This window comes from Procambarus clarkii, chromosome 44 (genome assembly GCF_040958095.1).
Source record: "Procambarus clarkii isolate CNS0578487 chromosome 44, FALCON_Pclarkii_2.0, whole genome shotgun sequence".
Classification (NCBI taxonomy): Eukaryota; Metazoa; Arthropoda; class Malacostraca; order Decapoda; family Cambaridae; genus Procambarus; species Procambarus clarkii.
Window position 1 is genome coordinate 34,250,666 of NC_091193.1, and position 21,715 is coordinate 34,272,380.

Sequence of the window (21,715 nt, forward strand, 5' to 3'; positions counted from 1 at the left end):
CAGGCCTCGAAATTGGGATATTTGGAATATTTCGAAAACTGCAGGGGAGTTTGTTCAAAATGTGACTCACTGCCGCTTTCAGGACTTGGCATATGTTGGGTATAGAAAGTCGTAGAATCAAACTGCGAATACGTGCATAGAGCGAGAATTTGGCTCCAAAATATGGCTCAGGCCTCGAAATTGGGATATTTCGAAAACTGCAAGCGAGTTTGTGCAAAATATGACACACTGCCGCGTCCAGTACTTGGCATATGTAGGGTATAAAAATTCAAAATATCAAACTGCGAATATGTGCAGAGAGCCAGAATTTGGCTCCAAAATATGGGTCAGGCCTCGAAATTGGGATATTTGAAAACTGCAGGGGGGATTAGGACAAATGTGACCAAACGCCGCTTTCAGTACTTGGCATATGTTGGGTATAAAAAGTCGTAATATCAAACTGCGAATACGTGCAGAGAGCCTGAATTTGGCTTCAAAATATGGCTCCGGCCTCGAAATTGGGGTGTTTGGGATATTTGAAAACTGCAGGGGGGATTAGGACAAATGTGACCAAAAGCCGCTTTCAGTACTTCGCATATATTGGGTATAAAAATTCGGAATTTCAAACTGCGAATACGTGCAGAGACCCAGAATTTGGCTCTAAAATATGGCTCAGGCCTCAATACTGGGATGTTTGGGAAATTTTGAAAACTGCAAGGGAGTTTGCTCAAAATGTGACCAAACGCCGCTTTCAGTACTTCGCATATGTTGGGTAAAAAAAAGTCGTAATTTTCAACTGCGAATACGTGCAGAGAGCCAGAATTTGGCTCAAAAATATGGCTCAGGCCTCAAAATTATGATGTTTGGGATATTTTGAAAACTGCAAGGGAGTTTATGCAAAATGTGACTCACTGCCGCTTTCAGTACTTGGCATATGTTGGGGTATAAAAAGTCGTAATTTCAAACTGCGAATACATGCAGAGAGCCAGAATTTGGCTCCAAAATATGGCTCAGGCCTCAATACTGGGATGTTTGGGATATTTTGAAAACTGCAAGGGAGTTTGTGCAAAATATGACCAAACGCCGCTTTCAGTACTTCGCATATGTTGGGTAAAAAAAAGTCGTAATTTTCAACTACGAATACGTGCAGAGAGCCAGAATTTGGCTCAAAAATATGGCTCAGGCCTCAAAATTGGGATGTTTGGGATATTTTGAAAACTGCAGGGGGGATTGGGACAAATGTGACCAAACGCCGCTTTAAGGACATGGCATATGTTGGGTATAAAAAGTTGTAATTTCAAACTGCGAATACGTGCAGAGAGCCAGAATTTGGCTCTAAAATATGACTCAGGCCTCGAAATTTGTAAGTTTGGGATATTTTGAAAATTGCAGGGGAGTTTGTGCAAAATGTGACTCACTGCCGCGTCCAGTACTTGGCATATGTTAGGTATAAAAAGTCGTAATATCAAACTGCGAATCCATGCATAGAGCCTGAATTTGGCTCCGAAATATGGCTCAGGCCTCGAAATTGGGATATTTGGGATATTTTGAAAACTGCAGGGAGGTTTGGGACAAATGTGACCAAACGCCGCTTTCAGTACTTGGCATATGCTGGGTATAAAAAGTCGTATTTTCAAACTGCGAATACGTGCAGAGAGCCAGAATTTGGCTCCAAAATATTGCTCAGGCCTCGAAATTGGGATTTTTGGGATATTTTGAAAACTGCAGGGGGGATTGGGACAAATGTGACCAAACGTCACTTTCAGTACTTGGCATATATTGGGTAAAAAAAGTCGGAATTTCAAACTGTGAATACGTGCAGAGAGCCAGAATTTTGCTCCAAAATATGGCTCAGGCATCGAAGTTGGAATATTTGGGATAATTTAAAAACTGCAGGGGAGTTTGTGCAAAATATGACTCACTGCCGCTTTCAGGACTTGGCATATGTTTTGTATAAAAATCATAATATCAAACTGCGAATACGTGCATAGAGCCAGAATTTGGCTCCACAATATGGCTTAGGCTTCGAAATTGGTATGTTTGGGATATTTTGAAAACTGCAGGGGAGTTTGTGCAAAATGTGACTCACTGCCACGTCCAGTACTTAGCATATGTTGGGTATAAAAAGTCGTAATATCAAACTGCGAATACGTGCAGAGAGCCAGAATTTGACTCCACAATATGGCTCAGGCCTCAATACTGGGATGTTTGGGATATTTTGAAAACTGCAAGGGAGTTTGTGCAAAATGTGACCAAATGCCGCTTTCATTACTTCGCATATGTTGGGTAAAAAAAAGTCGTAATTTTCAACTACGAATACGTGCTGAGAGCCAGAATTTGGCTCCAAAATATGGCTCAGGCCTCGATACTGGGATGTTTGGGATATTTTGAAAACTGCAGGAAGGTTTGGGACAAATGTGACCAAACGCCGCTTTCAGTACTTGGCATATGTTGGGTATAAAAAGTCGTAATATCAAACTGCGAATACGTGCAGAGAGCCAGAATTTGGCTCCAAAATATGGCTCAGGCCACGATACTGGGATGTTTGGGATATTTTGAAAACTGCAGGAAGGTTTCGGACAAATGTGACCAAACGCCGCTTTCAGTACTTGGCATATGTTGGGTATAAAAAGTCGTAATATCAAACTGCGAATACGTGCAGAGAGCCTGAATTTGACTTCAAAATATGGCTCCGGCCTCGAAATTGAGGTGTTTGGGATATTTTGAAAACTGCAGGGGAGTTTGTGCAAAATGTGACTCATTGCCGCTTTCAGTACTTTCCATATGTTGGGTATAATAAGTTGTAATTTCAAAATGCAAATACGTGCAGAGAGCCAGAATTTGGCTCCAAAATATGGCTCAGGCCTCGATATTGGGATATTTGGGATATTTTGTAAACTGCAGGGAGGTATGGGACAAATGTGACCAAACACCGCTTTCAGTACTTGGCATATGTTGGGTATAAAAAAGTCGCAATTTCAATCTGCGAATACGTGCAGAGAGCCAGAATTTGGCTCCAAAATATGGCTCAGGCCTCGAAATTGGGATATTTGGGATATTTCGAAAACTGCAGGGGAGTTTCTTCAAAATGTGACTCACTGCCGCTTTCCGGACTTGGCATATGTTGGGTGTAAAAAGTCGTAGAATCAAACTGCAAATACGTGCATAGAGCCAGAATTTGGCCCCAAAATATGGCTCAGGCCTCGAAATTGGGATATTTCGAAAACTGCAGGGGAGTTTGTGCAAAAATGTGACTCACTGCCGCTTTCAGTACTTGGCATATGTTGGGTATAAAAAGTCGTAATTTCAAAGTGCGAATACGTGCAGAGAGCCAGAATTTGGCTCCAAAATATAGCTCAGGCCTCGAAATTGGGATATTTCGAAAACTGCAGGGGAGTTTGTGCAAAAATGTGACTCACTGCCGCGTCCAGTACTTGGCATATATAGGGTATAAAAATTCAAAATATCAAACTGCGAATACGTGCAGAGAGCCAGAATTTGGCTCCAAAATATGGCTCAGGCCTCGAAATTGGGATATTTGGGATATTTTGAAAACTGCTGGGAGGTTTGGGACAAATGTGACCAAACGCGGCATTCAGTACTTGGCATATGTTGGGTATAAAAAGTCGTAATATCAAACTGCGAATACGTGCAGAGAGCCTGAATTTGGCTTCAAAATATGGCTCCGTGCTCACAGTTGGGGTGTTTGGGATATTTTGAAAACTGCAGGGGAGTTTGTGCAAAATGTGACTCATTGCCGCTTTCAGCACTTCGCATATGTTGGGTAAAAATAAGTCGTAATTTTCAACTGCGAATAAGTGCAGAGAGCCAGAATTTGTCTCCAAAATATGGCTCAGGCCTCAAAATTGGGATATATTGAAAACTGCAGGGGGGATTGGGACAAATGTGACCAAACACGGCTTTCAGTACTTATCATATGTTGGGTATAAAAAGTCGTAATATCAAACTGCAAATACGTGCAGAGAGCCAGAATTTGGCTCCAAAATATAGCTCAGGCCTCGAATTTGGGATATTTGGGATATTTTGAAGACTGCAGGGGAGTTTGTGCAAAATGTGACCAAACGCCGCTTTCAGTACTTCGCATATGTTGGGTACAAAAAAGTCGTAATTTTCAACTGCGAATACGTGCAGAGAGCCAGAATTTGGCTCAAAAATATGGCTCAGGCCTCAATACTGGGATGTTTGGGATATTTTGAAAACTGCAAGAGAGTTTATGCAAAATGTGATTCACTGCCGCTTTCAGTACTTGGCATATGTTGGGTATAAAAAGTCGTAATATCAAACTGCGAATACGTGCAGAGCCAGAATTTGGCTCCAAAACATAGCTCAGGCCTCTAAATTGGGATATTTGGGATATTTTGAAAACTGCAGGAGGGATTGTTCAAAATGTGACTCATTGCCGCTTTCAGTACTTGGCATATGTGTATAAAAAGTCGTAACTTCAAACTGCGAATAATTGCAGAGAGCCAGAATTTGGCTCCAAAATATGGCTCAGGCCTCAATACTGGGATGTTTGGGATATTTTGAAAACTGCAAGGGAGTTTGCGCAAAATATGACCAAACGCCGCTTTCAGTACTTCGCATATGTTGGGTAAAGAAAAGTCGTAATTTTCAACTACGAATACGTGCAGAGAGCCAGAATTTGGCTCAAAAATATGGCTCAGGCCTCAAAATTGCGATGTTTGGGATATTTTGAAATCTGCAGGGGGGATTGGGACAAATGTGACCAAACGCCGCTTTCAGGACATGGCATATGTTGGGTATAAAAAGTTGTAATTTCAAACTGCGAATACATGCAGAGAGCCAGAATTTGGCTCCAAAATATGACTCAGGCCTCGAAATTTGTAAGTTTGGGATATTTTGAAAACTGCAGGGGAGTTTGTGCAAAATGTGACTCACTGCCGCGTCCAGTACTTGGCATATGTTGGGTATAAAAAGTCGTAATATCAAACTGCGAATACATGCATAGAGCCAGAATTTGGCTCCAAAATATGGCTCAGGCCTCGAAATTGGGATTTTTGGGATATTTTGAAAACTGCAAGGGAGTTTATGCAAAATGTGACTCACTGCCGCTTTCAGTACTTGGCATATGTTGGGTATAAAAAGTCGTAATATCAAACTGCGAATACGTGCAGAGAGCCAGAATTTGGCTCCAAAATATAGTTCATGCCTCTAAATTGGGATATTTAAGATATTTTGAAAACTGCAGGGGGCATTGTTCAAAATGTGACTCATTGCCGCTTTCAGTACTTGGCATATGTTGGGTATAAAAGGTCGTAATTTCAAACTGCGAATACGTGCAGAGAGCCAGAATTTGGCTCAAAAATATGGTTCAGGCCTCAAAATTGGGATGTTTGGGATATTTTGAAAAGTGCAGGGGGGGATTGGGACAAATGTGACCAAATGCCTTATTCAGGACATGGCATATGTTGGGTATAAAAAGTTGCAATTTCAAACTGCGAATACGTGCAGAGAGCCAGAATTTGGCTCCAAAATATGGCTCAGGCCTCGAAATTTGTAAGTTTGGGATATTTTGAAAACTGCAGGGGAGTTTGTGCAAAATGTGACTCACTGCCGCGTCCAGTACTTGCCATATGATGGGTATAAAAAGTCATAATATCAAACTGCGAAAACACGCATAGAGCCAGAATTTGGCTCCAAAATATGGCTCAGGCCTCGAAATTGGAATATTTGGGATATTTTGAAAACTGCAGGGAGGTTTGGGACAAATGTGACCAAACGCCGCTTTCCGTACTTGGCATATGCTGGGTATAAAAAGTCGTAATTTCAAACTGCGAATATGTGCAGAGATCCAGAATTTGGCTCCAAAAAATGGCGTCCATTAGGGAGGCTCCGGCCTCCCCGGATGCTGTGAGCCCCTGGATAGCTGCAGTGAGCACACACTGGCCCAAAAAAGCCAGCTGAATTCAAAGATGAGCTCCAGGCGAGGTGTGGAAAGAAAGTCCAGCCAGGAGCGTTCAAACTGCGCGCCAAGATGGCCGACCTTTCGGGCGGGAATTTCTTCCACAACGAAATCTTTTATTGTAGAGCTGTTGACAACATACTTTTATTTCAACTTATGTTTTCGCCACGCATAATTTTTTCTCATTTGGAAAATACATTATCATCTTCACTATAAATTACTACTATATCGTGTCATTTCTGCTCACACTCATCTCTAAATAAAATGATTACAAATATTTCCCAAGACATAAACTGCCTCATCCAGCCCGCCTCTTCCCTCATTCCAAATCCACAAACCCACCAACAATCCTCCAACTTCGTGGGAAGTAAGTAAGTAAGTAATTATCAAAAGAAGGCACCAAACCGGGAAGGCTATGTAGCACCATCAAATACGCAAAATAATCAGAGGGCGCTAAATATCACCAAGGATGCCAATACGAGAACAAAAACGCATAAGGCGAACGATATCAAAAGTATCCGAGTCACCAAGAATTCTATCGAGGGACAGGTGACCGCGAGGGGCGGTCGGAAAGCAAGACACACGCTCGTCCTGGAAGTCAGGACATTCAAGAAGGACATGCACGACCGTAAGAGGGACAATGCAACTAGGACAATAAGAAGCAGGGCGGCGCTCCATCAAGTGACCATGGGTTAAGCGAGTATGGCCAATACGCAACCTCGCCAGAGCTGTTTCCCACTGCCGGTTACGGTGGAAGGAGGACGGCCACGAGGAAACACAACATTTAAGAGTACGTAGCTTGTTACCAGTAACAGACAACCAAGAAGCCTGCCAACGGGTAAGGACTGAGGAATGGATAACCGGGTAAAAGTCGGAATACGGAATGCCTTTACGAGAGATGGGACAAGAGCGGACAGCTTCCTTAGCGGCAGCATCCGCACGCTCATTTAAAGACACGCCAATATGGCTGGGAACCCAACAAAACTCAACCGACTTAAATTTACTGTGAACGAGAAACAGCCAATGCTGGATCTCGACAACTACTGGATGAACTGGATTAAAGCACCCGAGAGCCATGAGGGCACTACGAGAGTCAACAACAACCACAAAGGAAGACTGACAACGAGAAAGCAGGAGACGAAGAGCATAGAGAATAGCATAAAGTTCCACTGTAAAGATGCTAGTCTCCGGAGGCAAGCGACACACACAAGTGCGAGCAGGAAAAACAACAGAGTAGCCAACACCGTCCGCTGACTTAGACCCATCGGTGAAGACAGAAACGGAGCGGGAGTGAGAAGAAAAGTGCTCGAGGAAAAGGCGTTTTAGAACCGTAGGAGGGGTAAAAGCTTTAGTGATACGAGTCAAGGATGTACAAAACCGCGGAAGAGGGACTCTCCACGGGGGCAAAGAAGGAACAACACGAGGAGAAACATCAGAAATACGAACGGAAAGAGAATCCTGTAGGCGAGATAACCGGACAGAAAGAGGGAGGTGGTGAAGAGGAACAGGAACCGCAGGAGGGGTAAAAGTTAAAGCACGACAGAGGCGAGAGGAAGGATGTTGCAAGGACCGCGCAAGATAGCGAAGACAGTAGCGATCACGGCGGTCCTGGAGAGACAGGAAGCCAGTGTCAACATACAAGCTAAGGACGGGAGTCGAACGAAAGGCACCAGAACTGAGGCGCAACCCAGTATGGTGCAAAGCATCAAGACGGCGAAGAGTAGAAGGAGAAGCAGACGAGTAAGCAGGGCAACCATAATCGAGCTTAGACAGGACGAGAGAGGAATGTAAAGCAAGGAGAGTGCGCCTATCTGCCCCCCAAGAAGTATGGGACAAGACCCGAAGGAGGGTAAGGGCCTTAGAGCACTCAACACGGAGGTAAGAGATATGGGGAGACCAAGACAAACGAGTGTCAAGGAATAACCCCAAAAGCTTCGCGGAATCTTTGTATTCAAGGGGATGACCATAAAGTGACAAAGAGGGACGAAGAACAACCCGTTTCCGCGTAAAAGTCATGGCACAAGTCTTAGAAGTAGAGAACTTGAAGCCATGACCTGTGGCCCAAGACGACATGGCATCAATTGCAAGTTGAAGCCGGCGTTGAAGGAGAGGCGAATCATCACCCTGACAACAAAGGGTAAGATCATCGACATAGAGAGCGGAGAAGACACCAGAAGGAAGAGAGGAAAGAAGACCATTGAGGGCAACCAGAAAAAGAGTAGTGCTCAGAACACTACCCTGGGGCACACCTTCGTATTGCTGAAAAGAGGGAGACAGAGCGGTACCAAGGCGCACCCGAAAGGAACGACGAGAGAGGAAGCTGCGGAGAAAGAGAGGGAGATGACCACGAAGGCCAAAAGAATGAAGTTGAGATAGGATATGATAACGCCAAGTGGTGTCGTAAGCCTTTTCTAGGTCAAAAAGGACGGCAACAACGGAGGTCTTCGCAGCAAAAGCAGTACGAATATAGACCTCCAAGTTCACCAGGACATCTGTCGTGCTGCGGCACTTGTGGAAATCAAATTGAGAAGGGGAGAGGAGGTGATGGTGTTCCAGGAACCACATCAGACGAACGTTAACCATACGTTCAAAGAGTTTGCAGACACAACTTGTGAGAGCAATAGGGCGAAAGTCCTTAGGGGAAGTACCCAGAGACCCCGGTTTGCGAACAGGGAGGACAACGGCATCGAGCCAGTCCTCAGGGACTGACGACGACTCCCAGATCCGATTATACAGACTCAGTAAATACTGAGACGTGCTCGGAGGGAGATGGCGAAGCATCTCATAATGAGTACCATCGGAGCCCGCCGCCGTAGAACCGCAGAGGGCCAGGGCAGAACGAAGTTCAGAGAGAGAGAAGGGATCATTATAGGGAAGCTGAAGATGAGTGCAGAAATCTAAAGGACGAGACTCAAGGACAGGTTTACGAAGAAGGAAAGATTGGGGAAGATGAAGACCAGAGCTAACAGAAGAAAAGTGGGAACCCAGTTCGGAAGCGACCTGCAACGGGTCCGCCACAAGAGTATCATGGAGGTGAAGGACCGGTGAAACATCGGGAACGAACTTACCCGCTATCTTGCGGATACGCTTCCAGATCTGGGCCAGAGGGGTTTCGGACGTAATTGTCGAGACATAAGATGCCCAACATTCACGTTTAGCCATACGGATGGCCCTACGGGCCACCGCACTCGCTTTCCGAAAGAAAAGAAAAGAATCGGTCGTCTGCCTACGGCGGTGCTTCTTCCAGGCTGCACGCTTACAGCGGACAGCCCGAGCACAGTCCGCATTCCACCAGGGAACGCACTTCCGTGGACCCCGAGAGGAAGGGCGAGGAATAGAGCGGAGGGCAGCGTCGAAGACAGTGTCATGAAAAAGGAGGAGAGCGCGAGAGAGGGGCAGAAGGGAGAGGTCAGAGAGAGTAGCACTGAGGGAAAATAGGGTCCAGTCCGCCTTAGCAAACTGCCACCTAGGGAAAGAGAGGGAAGGGCGAAAAGAGAAAAAGGAAACAAGGATGGGGAAATGATCACTTCCATGGAGGTCATCAAGAACCTGCCACGTGAAATCTAAGTAAAGAGAAGAAGAGCAGAGAGAAAGATCAAGACAAGAAAGGGTGCGAGTTCGAGAGTCCAAATGAGTGGGCTCACCAGAATTCAGAAGAGACAGGGAAGAAGAGAGGAGAAACGGCTCAAGGAGGCGACCCCGGGTATTCGTCAGAACGTCACCCCAAAGAGAATGACGACAATTGAAGTCACCCAGCAGGAGCACAGGCTCCGGCAAGGAGTCTAGGAGGTGTTTCAAATCAGGAAGAGAGAGCGGGACACTTGGGGGGAGATAAATGGAACAAACTGTGTACCATTTCCCCACAAAGATACGAGCAGCAGAACAATGGAGAGGCGAAGGAAAAAGTAAAGGAACAAAGGGAACATCAGCCCGAATCAAGAGAGCAGAAGAATTAGAAGCCCCAGCAATGGCTGGGGGGGGGGGGAGAGAAAGGAATAGCCACGAAAACGACCAGGACGAGCACCAAGCATTGGCTCCTGGAGACAGACACAAAGGGGCGAAAACCGCGAAACCAGAAGTTGGAGTTCGAGGAAATTGGCGTAATAACCTCGAACGTCCAATTGAAGAATGGACAACGACGAGAAGAGAAAGGACAAAAACAGAGAACAAGGAAGAAACAAAGGCGAAAGACCAACAGAGCACGTTAAAGAATATCAGGGTCGGGATCAGGGTCAGCAAAGTCAGGGTTAGGGGGCATGGGTAAACTGAGCAAAGACGGAGGGAAGGAAACGGGAGAACAGATCAGAGGTGGGCGGGCAGGGTCCGGAGGACGAGGAGGAGGAGGAGGAGACAACGGAGAGGAGCAGTCAAGGACAGCAGCAGGAAGAGGGGGAGTAGAAAGAGAGGAGCGCACCCCAGCAAGAGCAGCAACCGAAAGGGAAGCAGGGGCCAAAGAAACCTCCATAGCAGGAACAGGGGGCGCAAGCACTGAAACGGGAGGGGAAGGAGCAACAGAGCCAGAAGGAGGAGCTGAGGAAGAAAGCGAAGCCTTCTTACCCGCCGGGGAAGAGGAAGGAGAGGAGCCAGGCTTACGCTTCTGACTTAAAGAGACCGGTGTCCCAGCAACTACGTACCGGGCAACGGATTCCAGTGTCTCAACAGGAGAAGCCGAACGAGAGCACACACGACGGCCGTCAGGAGAGCGATGGACATCCGCCCGCACCGACAGGCGGCGGGGAGAGCCGATAGATGGAGGAAGAGGATGGGAAGGAGGATCGGAGGGGGACGAGGAAGAAGACACAGAAGACACGACAGACCGGGTAGAAGGAAGGGGAACCCCAGACAGAGGACCAGGAGGAGGATCCTTCGGGAGAGAACCCAAAGGGACAGAGGAGGGGGCAGTGGGCGCATCAGGGTCCAAGGCCCGGAAACGGTTGTGAGTCTGATGAAGGCGGGAAGGACGAGGAGAGGAGGAGCGCAACACGCGAGCATAAGAGATATTAGCATAAGGCGGGAGCCGGCGAACCTGGCGCCTCGCCTCAGGAAAAGATAAACGCTCCCGGTGCTTCAAGTTGAGGACGGCTGCCTCAAGCTTGTAATGGACACACGCACGGGAGAAGGTAGGATGGGCCTCACCGCAGTTGAGGCAACGAGCCTGGGGAGAAGTGCACTCCGACTTAGAGTGACCTTCGCCACCACACAAAGGACAGAGAGAGACAGTCCCGGAGCAGCGGAGGGCACCATGCCCAAACCTCCAGCACTTGTTGCAGAGCCGAGGAGAAGGAATGTACTCCTGGACAGAGCACCTGGCACCAGCAAGAATGACAGAGGGTGGAAGGGTCCTACCATCAAAGGTAATCTTCACAACCCGGAGGGGTTGACGGCGACTACCACGAGGGGGACGAGTAAACGTGTCCACCTGGAGAATAGAGTGGCCCTGGGCAGCGAGGATATGTCGAATATCATCGTGGCAGTCGCGCAGGTCCCGAACGCCGGTCGCAACATGGGGCGGGAGCAAAATAGTGCCAACACTGGCATTCAACTGAACGTTCTTCGAGACCCGAACGGGGGTCTCGCCAAGGCAGGATAAGGCAGCCAAGCGGGAAGCAGCATCCTGAGAAGGAGCAGCAACGACACGTGTACCGAGACGAGTGGGGTTGAAAGTAATGGAGGCATCCACGGAATCAATGAGATGTCGATGGAGGGAGAAATCGTCAGGAGGCGCAGAATCAAGAGGGAGGAGATCAAAATATTTGGCCCACGAAGCGGGACCAAACAAGGCTTGATAGGTAGCAGAACTGGAAGGAATCGAGCGAGGGCGGCCGTGACGAGGACGGCGGTGAGAACCCCCAGAGAGAGAGGGGTTAAAAGGCGCAGTAGTTACAACTAGAGAAGGAGCCGCGCCAGGGGACGAGGTAGTCACCACTGGGGGCTTGGGGCTCGACCCAACCACAGAGGAGGGAGGGGAGCCAGAGGAAGGAGTCAGAGAGGCCAAAGGAGGAGCAAGGTCGGGGCCCAATGCAGCGGAGGCTACAGAGCCCGGTCTTCCAATACGGACCGACTCGGGGGCTTGGTCGCCCACCCCACGAGCCTGAGAAGGTAAACCAGAAGAAGCCGAAGCAGGGGTAATCATCTTGACGAAAGAAAGAATTCACTCACGAATGTGCCCCCACACCCACCATGGAGCCACAATTAGAGGCAGGACACCCAACAAGAAGCTATCGCCGATCTTGTCGGGGCCTCCTAGGGGTGCGTCGCGAGTATACGCCCCACAAACGCCACCTTAAGAAACCGACAGTCCGTCGAGATCAGGTTCAGTGACGAAGTGGGGATTGACAATAAAAGGTTCCCCTCGCTCTCGACGTCGGGTACTGCAGTTCTACGGGTGCATGAGTATGCCTCCTCAAGCACCCGGGCGTCAAAATAGAAGAAGTCCAAGGGAAGAACCAGAACGAGCAAAAGGTCGGTAGGAAACGGCAAGCAGATAGGAGAAGAGGGGGGAGAAAAACGAAACAGAAGGAAAAGGAAAAGATGCCCAGCAGAATTGGAGACGACGGCAGCAGGAGCACAAGGCTAGAAAAGGACAGAGGACTGTCCCAAGGAGCATCACACTCCGGCAGCCGCCCACTAAGCCCCCACACGGCGACAACGAGCTGAGCGGGGAGAGGGAACTTCGTGGGAAGGTCAAGCTTCCCAGGACCTTGGAGTCATTGGATATGGGTTTGTGCATGACCTGACCTAGCAGTTTATGCCTTTGGGGAGATCTCCCCCACCCCATGGCATATGCATTAATGATATATAATGCATATGCCAGCCAGTCCATGTCTAATCTTAAGATAATTCTCCTATCTCTCAATTTATTCATTACCTACTCTTCACAGCAAGTCTTTGTCACCCACATTGAACAATATTCTAAGTCTTCACTACCCCAAAACTTGCCTCGCCACCCAACTTTTACCTTACCACACACCTTTGCTACCCATCATTTGGTTTGTATTAAACATTCATGGTTAAATGTTCGCCCTTGATCACCTAGCAGCAATTGAGGATACAGATGTAAGCTGATTGGATAGTCGCGTTCTGAGTGTAAACTAGTAGAACGTAAGTCAAGAAACTGCAGATGGCCTATTGTCCTGCACGTGGCACCTCCTATTTATATCCACCTACACTCATTCATATACGTCTAACCTAAGCTTGAAACAATCAAAGATTCCTATGCCTATTATGATCCAGTAATATGGATCCAGTGATCCAGTAGTATGATCCACAATAGACTTGAGAATGGTCCAGGACGGACCGAAACGTCGTCGTCCCTTCACCTTCTAGTGTGTGGTCTGGTCAACATACTTCTGCCACGTTATTGTGACTCGTCGTCTGCACATGATCCAGTAATTTGTTCCACAAATCCACAACCCAGTTACCAAACCAGTATTTACCCAGGTATTTCCTAAATCTAAACTTATCTTCATTGAAAGCCTTATCAATAACTCCCTTGTTATGCCCATTCATCCACTTGTACACTTCAATCATGTCACGTTAAGGTTTTTCCAACATCTCTTCATACGGAAGCTTTATAATTTGCGGGATTAACTTTGTCATCCTAACTGACGTGTTCTAGTGAATTATGTCCATTATTTAGCATGGCGATCAAAACTGAACGGCATAATCTAAATGGGACCTAAAAACAATATGTTAATAAACCCAGCCGACTTATTGCTAACTCTTCTATAAATAAATCTATGGTAAAGAAAAGCTCTCAGCCTGCTAACAAGAGTGTACAAATCCACAAGGGCCGGGACGAGGATTCAAACCTGCATCCGAGAGCATCCCAGACGCTGCTGTAATCGACTGAGCTACGGCATGGTCAAAAGGAGTTGAAACCGAAGTTCTACTGAACTTACTGGATCCTGCAGCCTCTCCGAGGCACAAACCAGTGTTAGTGTAACAAGAGTGTAAAGTTTTCTACGTCCATCTAGTTCCACCCGCTCCTCCCCAGAACTAGTTGTTAAATAAGCATTTTACCTTGACTCCTCTGATCCAACACTTGTCCACACGTGCCACACTCCTGAAAAAATATTTTTTACATATATTAAGGGCAAGTATAAGTAAGTAATTATCAAAAGAAGGCACCAAACCAGGAAGGCTATGTAGCACCAGGGTAAGTATAAACAGTTTATTTCAAATACAATCGAGTAGGAAAATACAATTATGAATTTCAAGAACACTGGAACCAATCACTGGAAAAGGTGTAATTTCAATGGAGATTAATTACAGATTGTAACAACAATAGCGAGTAGGCAAGACTGATAAGACTGCAATAGCCTAACGGGGTACAGTTTTGTCTTGGACTCATGAGGCTATGGTTAAGCATCAATGTTCTTTTAAAGTTACATAGAAACACATTACCTTATTAGGGTCTTCCACTAAAACAAACCTTTAGCTAACCTTAGTTAAAAGTACTGTGTATTATTAATTTATTTAGCTGTCTATTGGCCTAAATTATATAAATAATATGTTTAAAACCTCTTAAGTACAGTATATGGTCTCTGAGCACTAAACCAACGTTAGAAGCCTAGTGGTTACATTGTTAAAAATGACCATTTACAGGTGAATTCATTTTACATCGCAGAGTAAACAAGATGCAAACAATTAACATCTTCCATCTATTAGATAAACAATTATCTAGTCGTCCCTTCACTTTCTAGTGTGTGGTTTGGTCAACATATTTCAGCCCCCGTTATTGTGACTCCTCGTATGCAATAATCTTTCCCATTTATCTGCACAATTGCTATCCTGATATGACCACTCCATCGCCCTAGTCGTTAACACTAAACAATCTAGGGCGACTTGTTGCTAAACATTACATTTCACCTTTAGCTTAGCTACAAGACACCGTGTACATATCAAACTACCTTTAATGTCATAATGCTGCAGTTTGCGCGCTCAAAATACAGATAGACAAACTCCTCAGGAACCGTAGGGGAACCTTTGACAAGCCGCCGGTTTCCTGTTGCCGTAGAAGGCACTATGGACAAATGGTGGCTCTCTGGTAAATTTAAGCCAATATTACCTAGGAGTTATTATGTACCAGCCATTAAACATCTGGGACTCAGTTAATATGAAAACAATCCTTAAGAATAGTTAAACGAATCTTTGACTCAAACGAACAACATTGAATATTCAACTGTACGAGTCTCTGTTGTGGTCCCATCTGGCCTACTGTGTCCTAATATGGAAACCTCACTTCAAAAAGATATCAATGATTTTCCGCATTGTATAAAGTTCAAGACAGCAACAACAATCATGCCAGAACTTGTTCAACTGTCACTACCACGAATCTTTGAAGGACTAACACTATAAATGTTTAAATTGTTATAGATTTTGATAGATTAGCCTATAAATTTTCCTAGAAATTACTTACTTAATATTATCTGTTAGATTAAGGCCCTGCCCGAAGCGCTATGCGTACTAGTGGCTTTACAAGAACGTAAACACATCATGCTGTGTACTCTCAGAAACCCAATGTAACTTCTTGTAGATATATAAATAAATAACAGCCGAGGCCTTTGTAATACTATTTTAATGCATTGCTTTATGCTTTGTAATGTATTTTAGAGAAGTGCTTTGTATTTATAACCTCTAACTTGGTCAGCATTACAAATTAAACAAAAAAAATGATAATACTGACCAAATTGGAGGCTATTAATACAGACCACTTCTCTAAAATGCCATATTTGACACAGACAGGCTGGACAACAGCTTCAAGCTCAACAAGCCACAATGTAACACTGAAAATAGATGTGTTGTTCCCCCCATAGGGTCATTAACCCATGAACCCGCTCGTAAATGCCAAGTCATTCCTCTTGTTCACAATATACACAAGACAAATCCTCAATAAAATAAGGGGGGGGGGAGTAGGAAGGCTGACCTTTGACAAGGCGCCGCCGTCCTGTCCCCGTCGAGGCCACTGTAGATGGTGGCCCTTAGGTCAATTCATCATACGAGCCCTTCTCCTTCCATCATTCTGAATCATGCTCATCGTACTAACCTGCACCCCCGTAATCCACTTCCCCCCCACCACCACCACCATCTTCACACAATCTGTGGCCAAAATTTCTAGTTTCATTCAGATTTTCATCAAAATATGTCGAAGATTTCTCTTTGGGTTGTTTTAAAGGGCCTGACAGCCGAGTGGAGAGTGCTTCGGATTCGTAATCCTGAGGTTCCGGGTTCGATCCCCGGTGGAGGCTGAAATAAATGGCCACTTTCTTTCACCCTGTTGAACCTGTTCACCTATCAGTAAATAAGTACCTGGGAGTTACCACTTTCTTTCACCCTGTTGAACCTGTTCACCTATCAGTAAATAAGTACCTGGGAGTTAGACAGCTGCTACGGGCTGCTTCCTGGGGATGCATAACAAAAAGAAGGCCTGGTCGAGGACCGGGCCGCGGGGACGCTAGGCCCCGAAATCATCTCAAGATTGATGGCTAGCTACTAGCATGGCTATTAAGGCCACCACAAGCGCCCTAATGACTTAACTAGCGGGTACACCTATGGCTGCCACCTGACAATCACCTCTATATTTTGTCTAAATACATAAAATATACAAAATAATATGGAATAACAACATAAAACATACCCCGAACAATCCTTTCTATATAAAGATATCTGCAACACAAATTTATTTGCTCACTGGTAATCAACGTGACCCTTGCCAGGCGGCGGCTGGTCGACAACTGAGCCACACGTTAAGAAGCGGGACTCCCAGACGCGCCACTCACCCTTACTTCACCATAATATCTAAACTGTCAACCTCTAATACAGTTAAGCATCTGACCACCAGAGGCGCTAATGCTCCCCTGTTATTACACCATCCATATAATGATTGTTCTCATTATTCATTGTTGCAACGTTTAAATACATTCCTGTTCTGTAGTGACAGTGTCAGACCTCGAAGGAAGAATTGAAACACCCTTCTGAAGATGTATTATTAAATACGAAAATACTTAAGGAAATTCCTGTTTCAATTCTTCCTTCGTGGTCTGACACTCACATTTTTCATTACTTGTTAATTGTCTCGTGATTTACACTCAGATTTTGTAGTGTATATACGACAACTTCAGGAAAGTAATGAGTAGCGGATTTAGTCTAAACAATAATATATGCGTTTTGTTTTTAGTGCCAAATTATCTGGCAAATATACATTTGGAGATGTAGCTCAATCCTTCCTGTAGCCCAATCCTTCCTGTAGCCCAATCCTTCCTGTAGCCCAATCCTTCCTGTAGCCCAATCTTTCCTGTAGCTCAATCGTTCCTGTAGCCCAATCCTTCCTGTAGCCCAATCCTTCCTGTAGCCCAATCCTTCCTGTAGCCCAATCCTTCCTGTAGCCCAATCCTTCCTGTAGCCCAATCCTTCCTATAGCCCAATCCTTCCTGTAGTCCAATCCTTCCTGTAGTCGTGTTTAGTGGTGTAAAGAGTGGAGGTAGGTAGGTACCCGGGAGTTAGTTAACTGTTGTGGGAGACATCCTGAGGTACTGTATACAAACTACAACACTGTATAATCACAACATTGTATACACTACCTTGAGAAAGGTTGTAGGTTACGTCAGATAATGTGTAATACACGTACACATTTATTAGGTAGGCCAACCTGTCCTCCTACAAAGAACGTCGCATTTCGATCGTAGGCGTTACATAAGACCAAAAATTGTCGCACTAGAAAATGGAGGCGGCTGGCGAAGGTGACGTACTGTCCCGTTTTCTGTTGTGGGTCCTCTGGTAGATTAGGAGAGACCACTTTAAATTTACAATTTAAATTTACCACCCATAACACCGTCCTACCACTAATTGATGTTGTGGGTGGATTGCTTCGGGGCTCTGTCCTGGGACCTCTCTGTTTGCACGATACATCCCAGCGAACATTTACTGTCGAACACAACGACAGCGAACACTTACTGTCCAACACAACGACAGCGAACACTTACTGTCCAACACGACGACAGCGAACACTTACTGTCTAACACAACGACAGCGAACACTTGCCATCCAACATGCCCCCAGCAAACACTTACAATCCTATACCAACACCAGCGGACCTGGATACAAGTCTAAGTGGAAATATATAATGGGTCATTCCTGAGCTCGTTGAAAATATATGGGCCAAAAAGGAGAAATCAATAAAAAAGGGAACTAGATGGACGAAACATGTAGTAAAATAAGCTTTGATAATTAAGCAGACCCTCTGGAGAAGGTATAAATCTATGAACATCATTGATTATGATATATGTATATAAGGGCCCTAAACTCAGCCACCCAGGTAATCAGATCAACCAAAAGAAACAATGAAAGAAAACTTTCCAAAAAGAAAGTATGATCCCAAGTCGTTCTATGCCTATACTGAACTGTATAAGAAGTAAAACCAAAACAGAGTACTTGGTAGCACAGATAAAAGATGAGACTAACCAAGTTATAATGGACGATAAAGGGGCAGCAAACTCACAGAATGAATACTTTACATCAGTGTGCACACTAGAAAGGTTAGATGACATCCCAACACCCACACAAATGTTTGAAGGAGGTGAAGAGAATGAATTAAGAAATATACCCACAATGTGTGACATAATCTGCAAGAGCATTGACAAATTAAAAGGCTCAAAAGCCCCAGGTGCGGATGGAATTCAATCCAAAATCATAAAGGAACCAGCAGATGAACTATGCCTACCACTGAAACTGCTTATCAGACAATCTTTGGACCAAGGGATAGTAACCATAACTTGGAAATATGCAATTGTCACCCCTATTAAAAAAATCAGCTGAAAACTACTGTCCTATCAGCTTGGCATCATACACCTGCAAGCTCACGGAGACAATTCTAGGGGAAGGAATCATTCACGAACTCACAGCAAACAATCTTGTAAAATCAATACAGCATGGCTTTGTTAAAATAGATCCTGTATTATAAACCTGTTTACATGTTTGTAAATGGTAACCAGCTACTTAGACAAAGGACTTTCTGTGGATGTAGAAAACATTGATTTTGATTAGGTACCATATGCAAAACTAGCAAAGAAATTTGGGCACTTGGAATAAATGGTAGAATACTATTATGGATAAAACAAAGAAAACAATCATGTTAAATGGGAATGAATCTGGCTGGAGAAATGTGGCGAGTGGGGTGCCACAGGGGTCAAGGCCAACCGTTTTTTGTTATATACATCAATGACAGATAAACCACATGATCAAATTTTCAAATGACAAAATCTATGGTAAAGTGGGAAATGAAAATGATATTGAAGCCTTACAAAGTGATCTACTGTATATGAATTTGACAAGAGGTCATTAGACTGGCAAATGCTTTTTTAATCTCAAGAAATGCAAGACTTTGCATGTGGGGCATAACAACCTACGTCACAACTACTAAATTAATAACATTATCTTGCAGTAGATAGATGAAGAAAAAGACATTGGAGTCAAAATTCACAATTCACTGAGAGTTGCACAACAGGTGGGAGCAGCAGTACCAAAAAGACCTAACCAATCCCCTTGGACTTCAAGTAACAGTTGGTGTTGATTCAACTGCATGAATCTCTGGTGTGCCTTAACTTGGATTATTGTATCCAAGCATGGAGACCTCATCTTCAGAAGGACATGGCTACTCTGGAGAAAGTACAGTACTAAGCGACAAAAATCATTCCAAAGCCAAGTAAACTCTCGTACCAGGAACGATTGAGTGCTTTGGGGCTAACACTGCAAGCCAGGCATGGCGAGGCAGATCTCATCGAAACATTTAAAAAACTTAACAATTTGGAGGATGTTGATCCAGACAACTTTCTCAAAAGGTCAGATGTAACACAAACAAGGATCAATGGTGTTAAACTCAACAAGCCACAATGTAGGACTGAAAACATATTTTTTTTTTTCACCTACCGGGTTATAAACCCTTGGAACCAACTACCCACCGAAGCTGTTCATGCCAAAACTCCATTAAATTTTAAAGTCCAGCTTGAAAAAATCATCATGGCAAATGTCGGGACCTTTGACAAGCTGCCAGCTTCCTGTCTTCGTTGAGGCCATTAGTGTGTTAGTGGCTCTCTGCTAAAATCCAGTAAATTCAGGTAAATACACTCTGACTGCCTGTCCCCCTAACATAGAGCACTTTCTTCCAAAAATGATGCTAACAAGTGTTCTAAGATGGTTGTACAGTTTTGGAATCCTATACATGGGTTAACCTAATTGGCAGTTGGGTCCAAGTTCAATATGGTGTGGAACAATTAATTCCATTCATCCATGCACTTCAGAACCTCGAACACATCTCCCTTGTGTGATACAAGGTGAGTGATACAAGCATAAAAAGTGATGCCATCCCTTATTGTCATATACATTAATGACAAAGATGAAAATGTTACAAACCTCATCATCAAATTTACAGATGACTCGCAAATCAGTGGTAAAGTGGGAAATCATAATGATATTGAAGTCTTACAGGGAGATCTACATGAACTCCACAAATGGTCAGAAGACTGGCAAATGCTCTTTAATAACGACAAATGCATGACCTTGCATGTGGGGCATAACAACCCAAGCCACAAATTACAAATTAATACCATTCCATTACAGCAAATTGATGACGAAAAGTTGCTACTCCGTCACTCACTAAAAGTTGCACAACAGGTAGGAGCAGTAGTCAGAAAAGCAAACCAAACCCTTAGAGTAATCAATCGTATCTTTGACTTTAAGGAAAATAAGGAATTGATTCAACTGTAAATATTCTGGTGCATCCACATTTGGACGACTGTATCCAGACATGGAGACCTCATCTTCATTAGGTCATAGCTGCTCTGGAGAAAGTGAACACTGGGCAACAAGTCATTCCTTAGCCAAGTCATGTCTCGTATCGGGAAGGGTTGAAGGCCACAGGCCTAACAACACTACAAACCTGGCATGACACAGCAGATTTCATTTAAACTTTTAAAATATTGTACTTAAAAAGTTGGATGATGTTGATCCTGACAATTTCTTCAAAAGGTCTGATGTAACACAAACAAGGAGCAACGTTTTAAAACTTGACAAACCTTAATGTAAACTCAACAAACCTTAATGTAGGTCTGAGTTCAGATGCTTTTTCACCCCTCAGGGTTACAAGCCTATGGAACCACCTACACACCGAAGTCGTAAATGCCAAAACTAGTTAGGTTTTAAATTTCACCTAGACAGGATCATGAAGGCAAATGGGGGGGACCTTTGACAATCCGCCGGCTTCCTGTCCTCGTTGAGGCCACTAGTTTTAGTGGCCCTCTGTTAAGTTTGGGTAGATAAATATTTGCAGTAGCAATATTTCAATTACAAAATTAATTAATTTTTTTTTTACAATTTGTCAATTGACATGGACAATTACAAAAGTTAGTGTTAACTCTTATGGGTTATCACTGAAGGATCATTAAAAATAATTCAATGTTTTATTACAATTTATTTTGTATTTGCATTGTCATCAATATTTTATATATGAGCTATTCTTTTATTGGACAATGTACTTTTAATAATGAAATTCCCAATATTGAAGGACTGTATCATATACAGTAAAGTACACAGCTATGTATACTAGTGGTTGTGCAAGAATGTATCACTCACTCACCAGCATATATACTTTAATGATCCATTGTATCATCTTGTATATGAATAAATAAATAAAATAAATATATGTATGTACAGTATAATATATATATATATATATATATATATATATATATATATATATATATATATATATATATATATATATATATATACATATAT

At 44.2% G+C, this 21,715-nt stretch overlaps 1 protein-coding gene across 1 annotated transcript; it reads left to right on the forward strand.

Moving 5' to 3' along the window:
* The first annotated feature begins 20,278 nt into the window (after positions 1 to 20,278).
* LOC138350218 (uncharacterized) lies at positions 20,279 to 20,686 on the forward strand. The gene has a single exon (XM_069300567.1). It carries the CDS (start codon positions 20,279 to 20,281, stop codon positions 20,684 to 20,686), a length of 408 nt encoding a protein of 135 aa, XP_069156668.1.
* Positions 20,687 to 21,715: the final 1,029 nt, after the last annotated feature.

Coding starts and splice junctions, on each gene's coding strand:
- LOC138350218 (XM_069300567.1), top strand. CDS start 20,279: ATGCCATCCCTTATTGTCATATACATTAATGACAAAGATGAAAATGTT.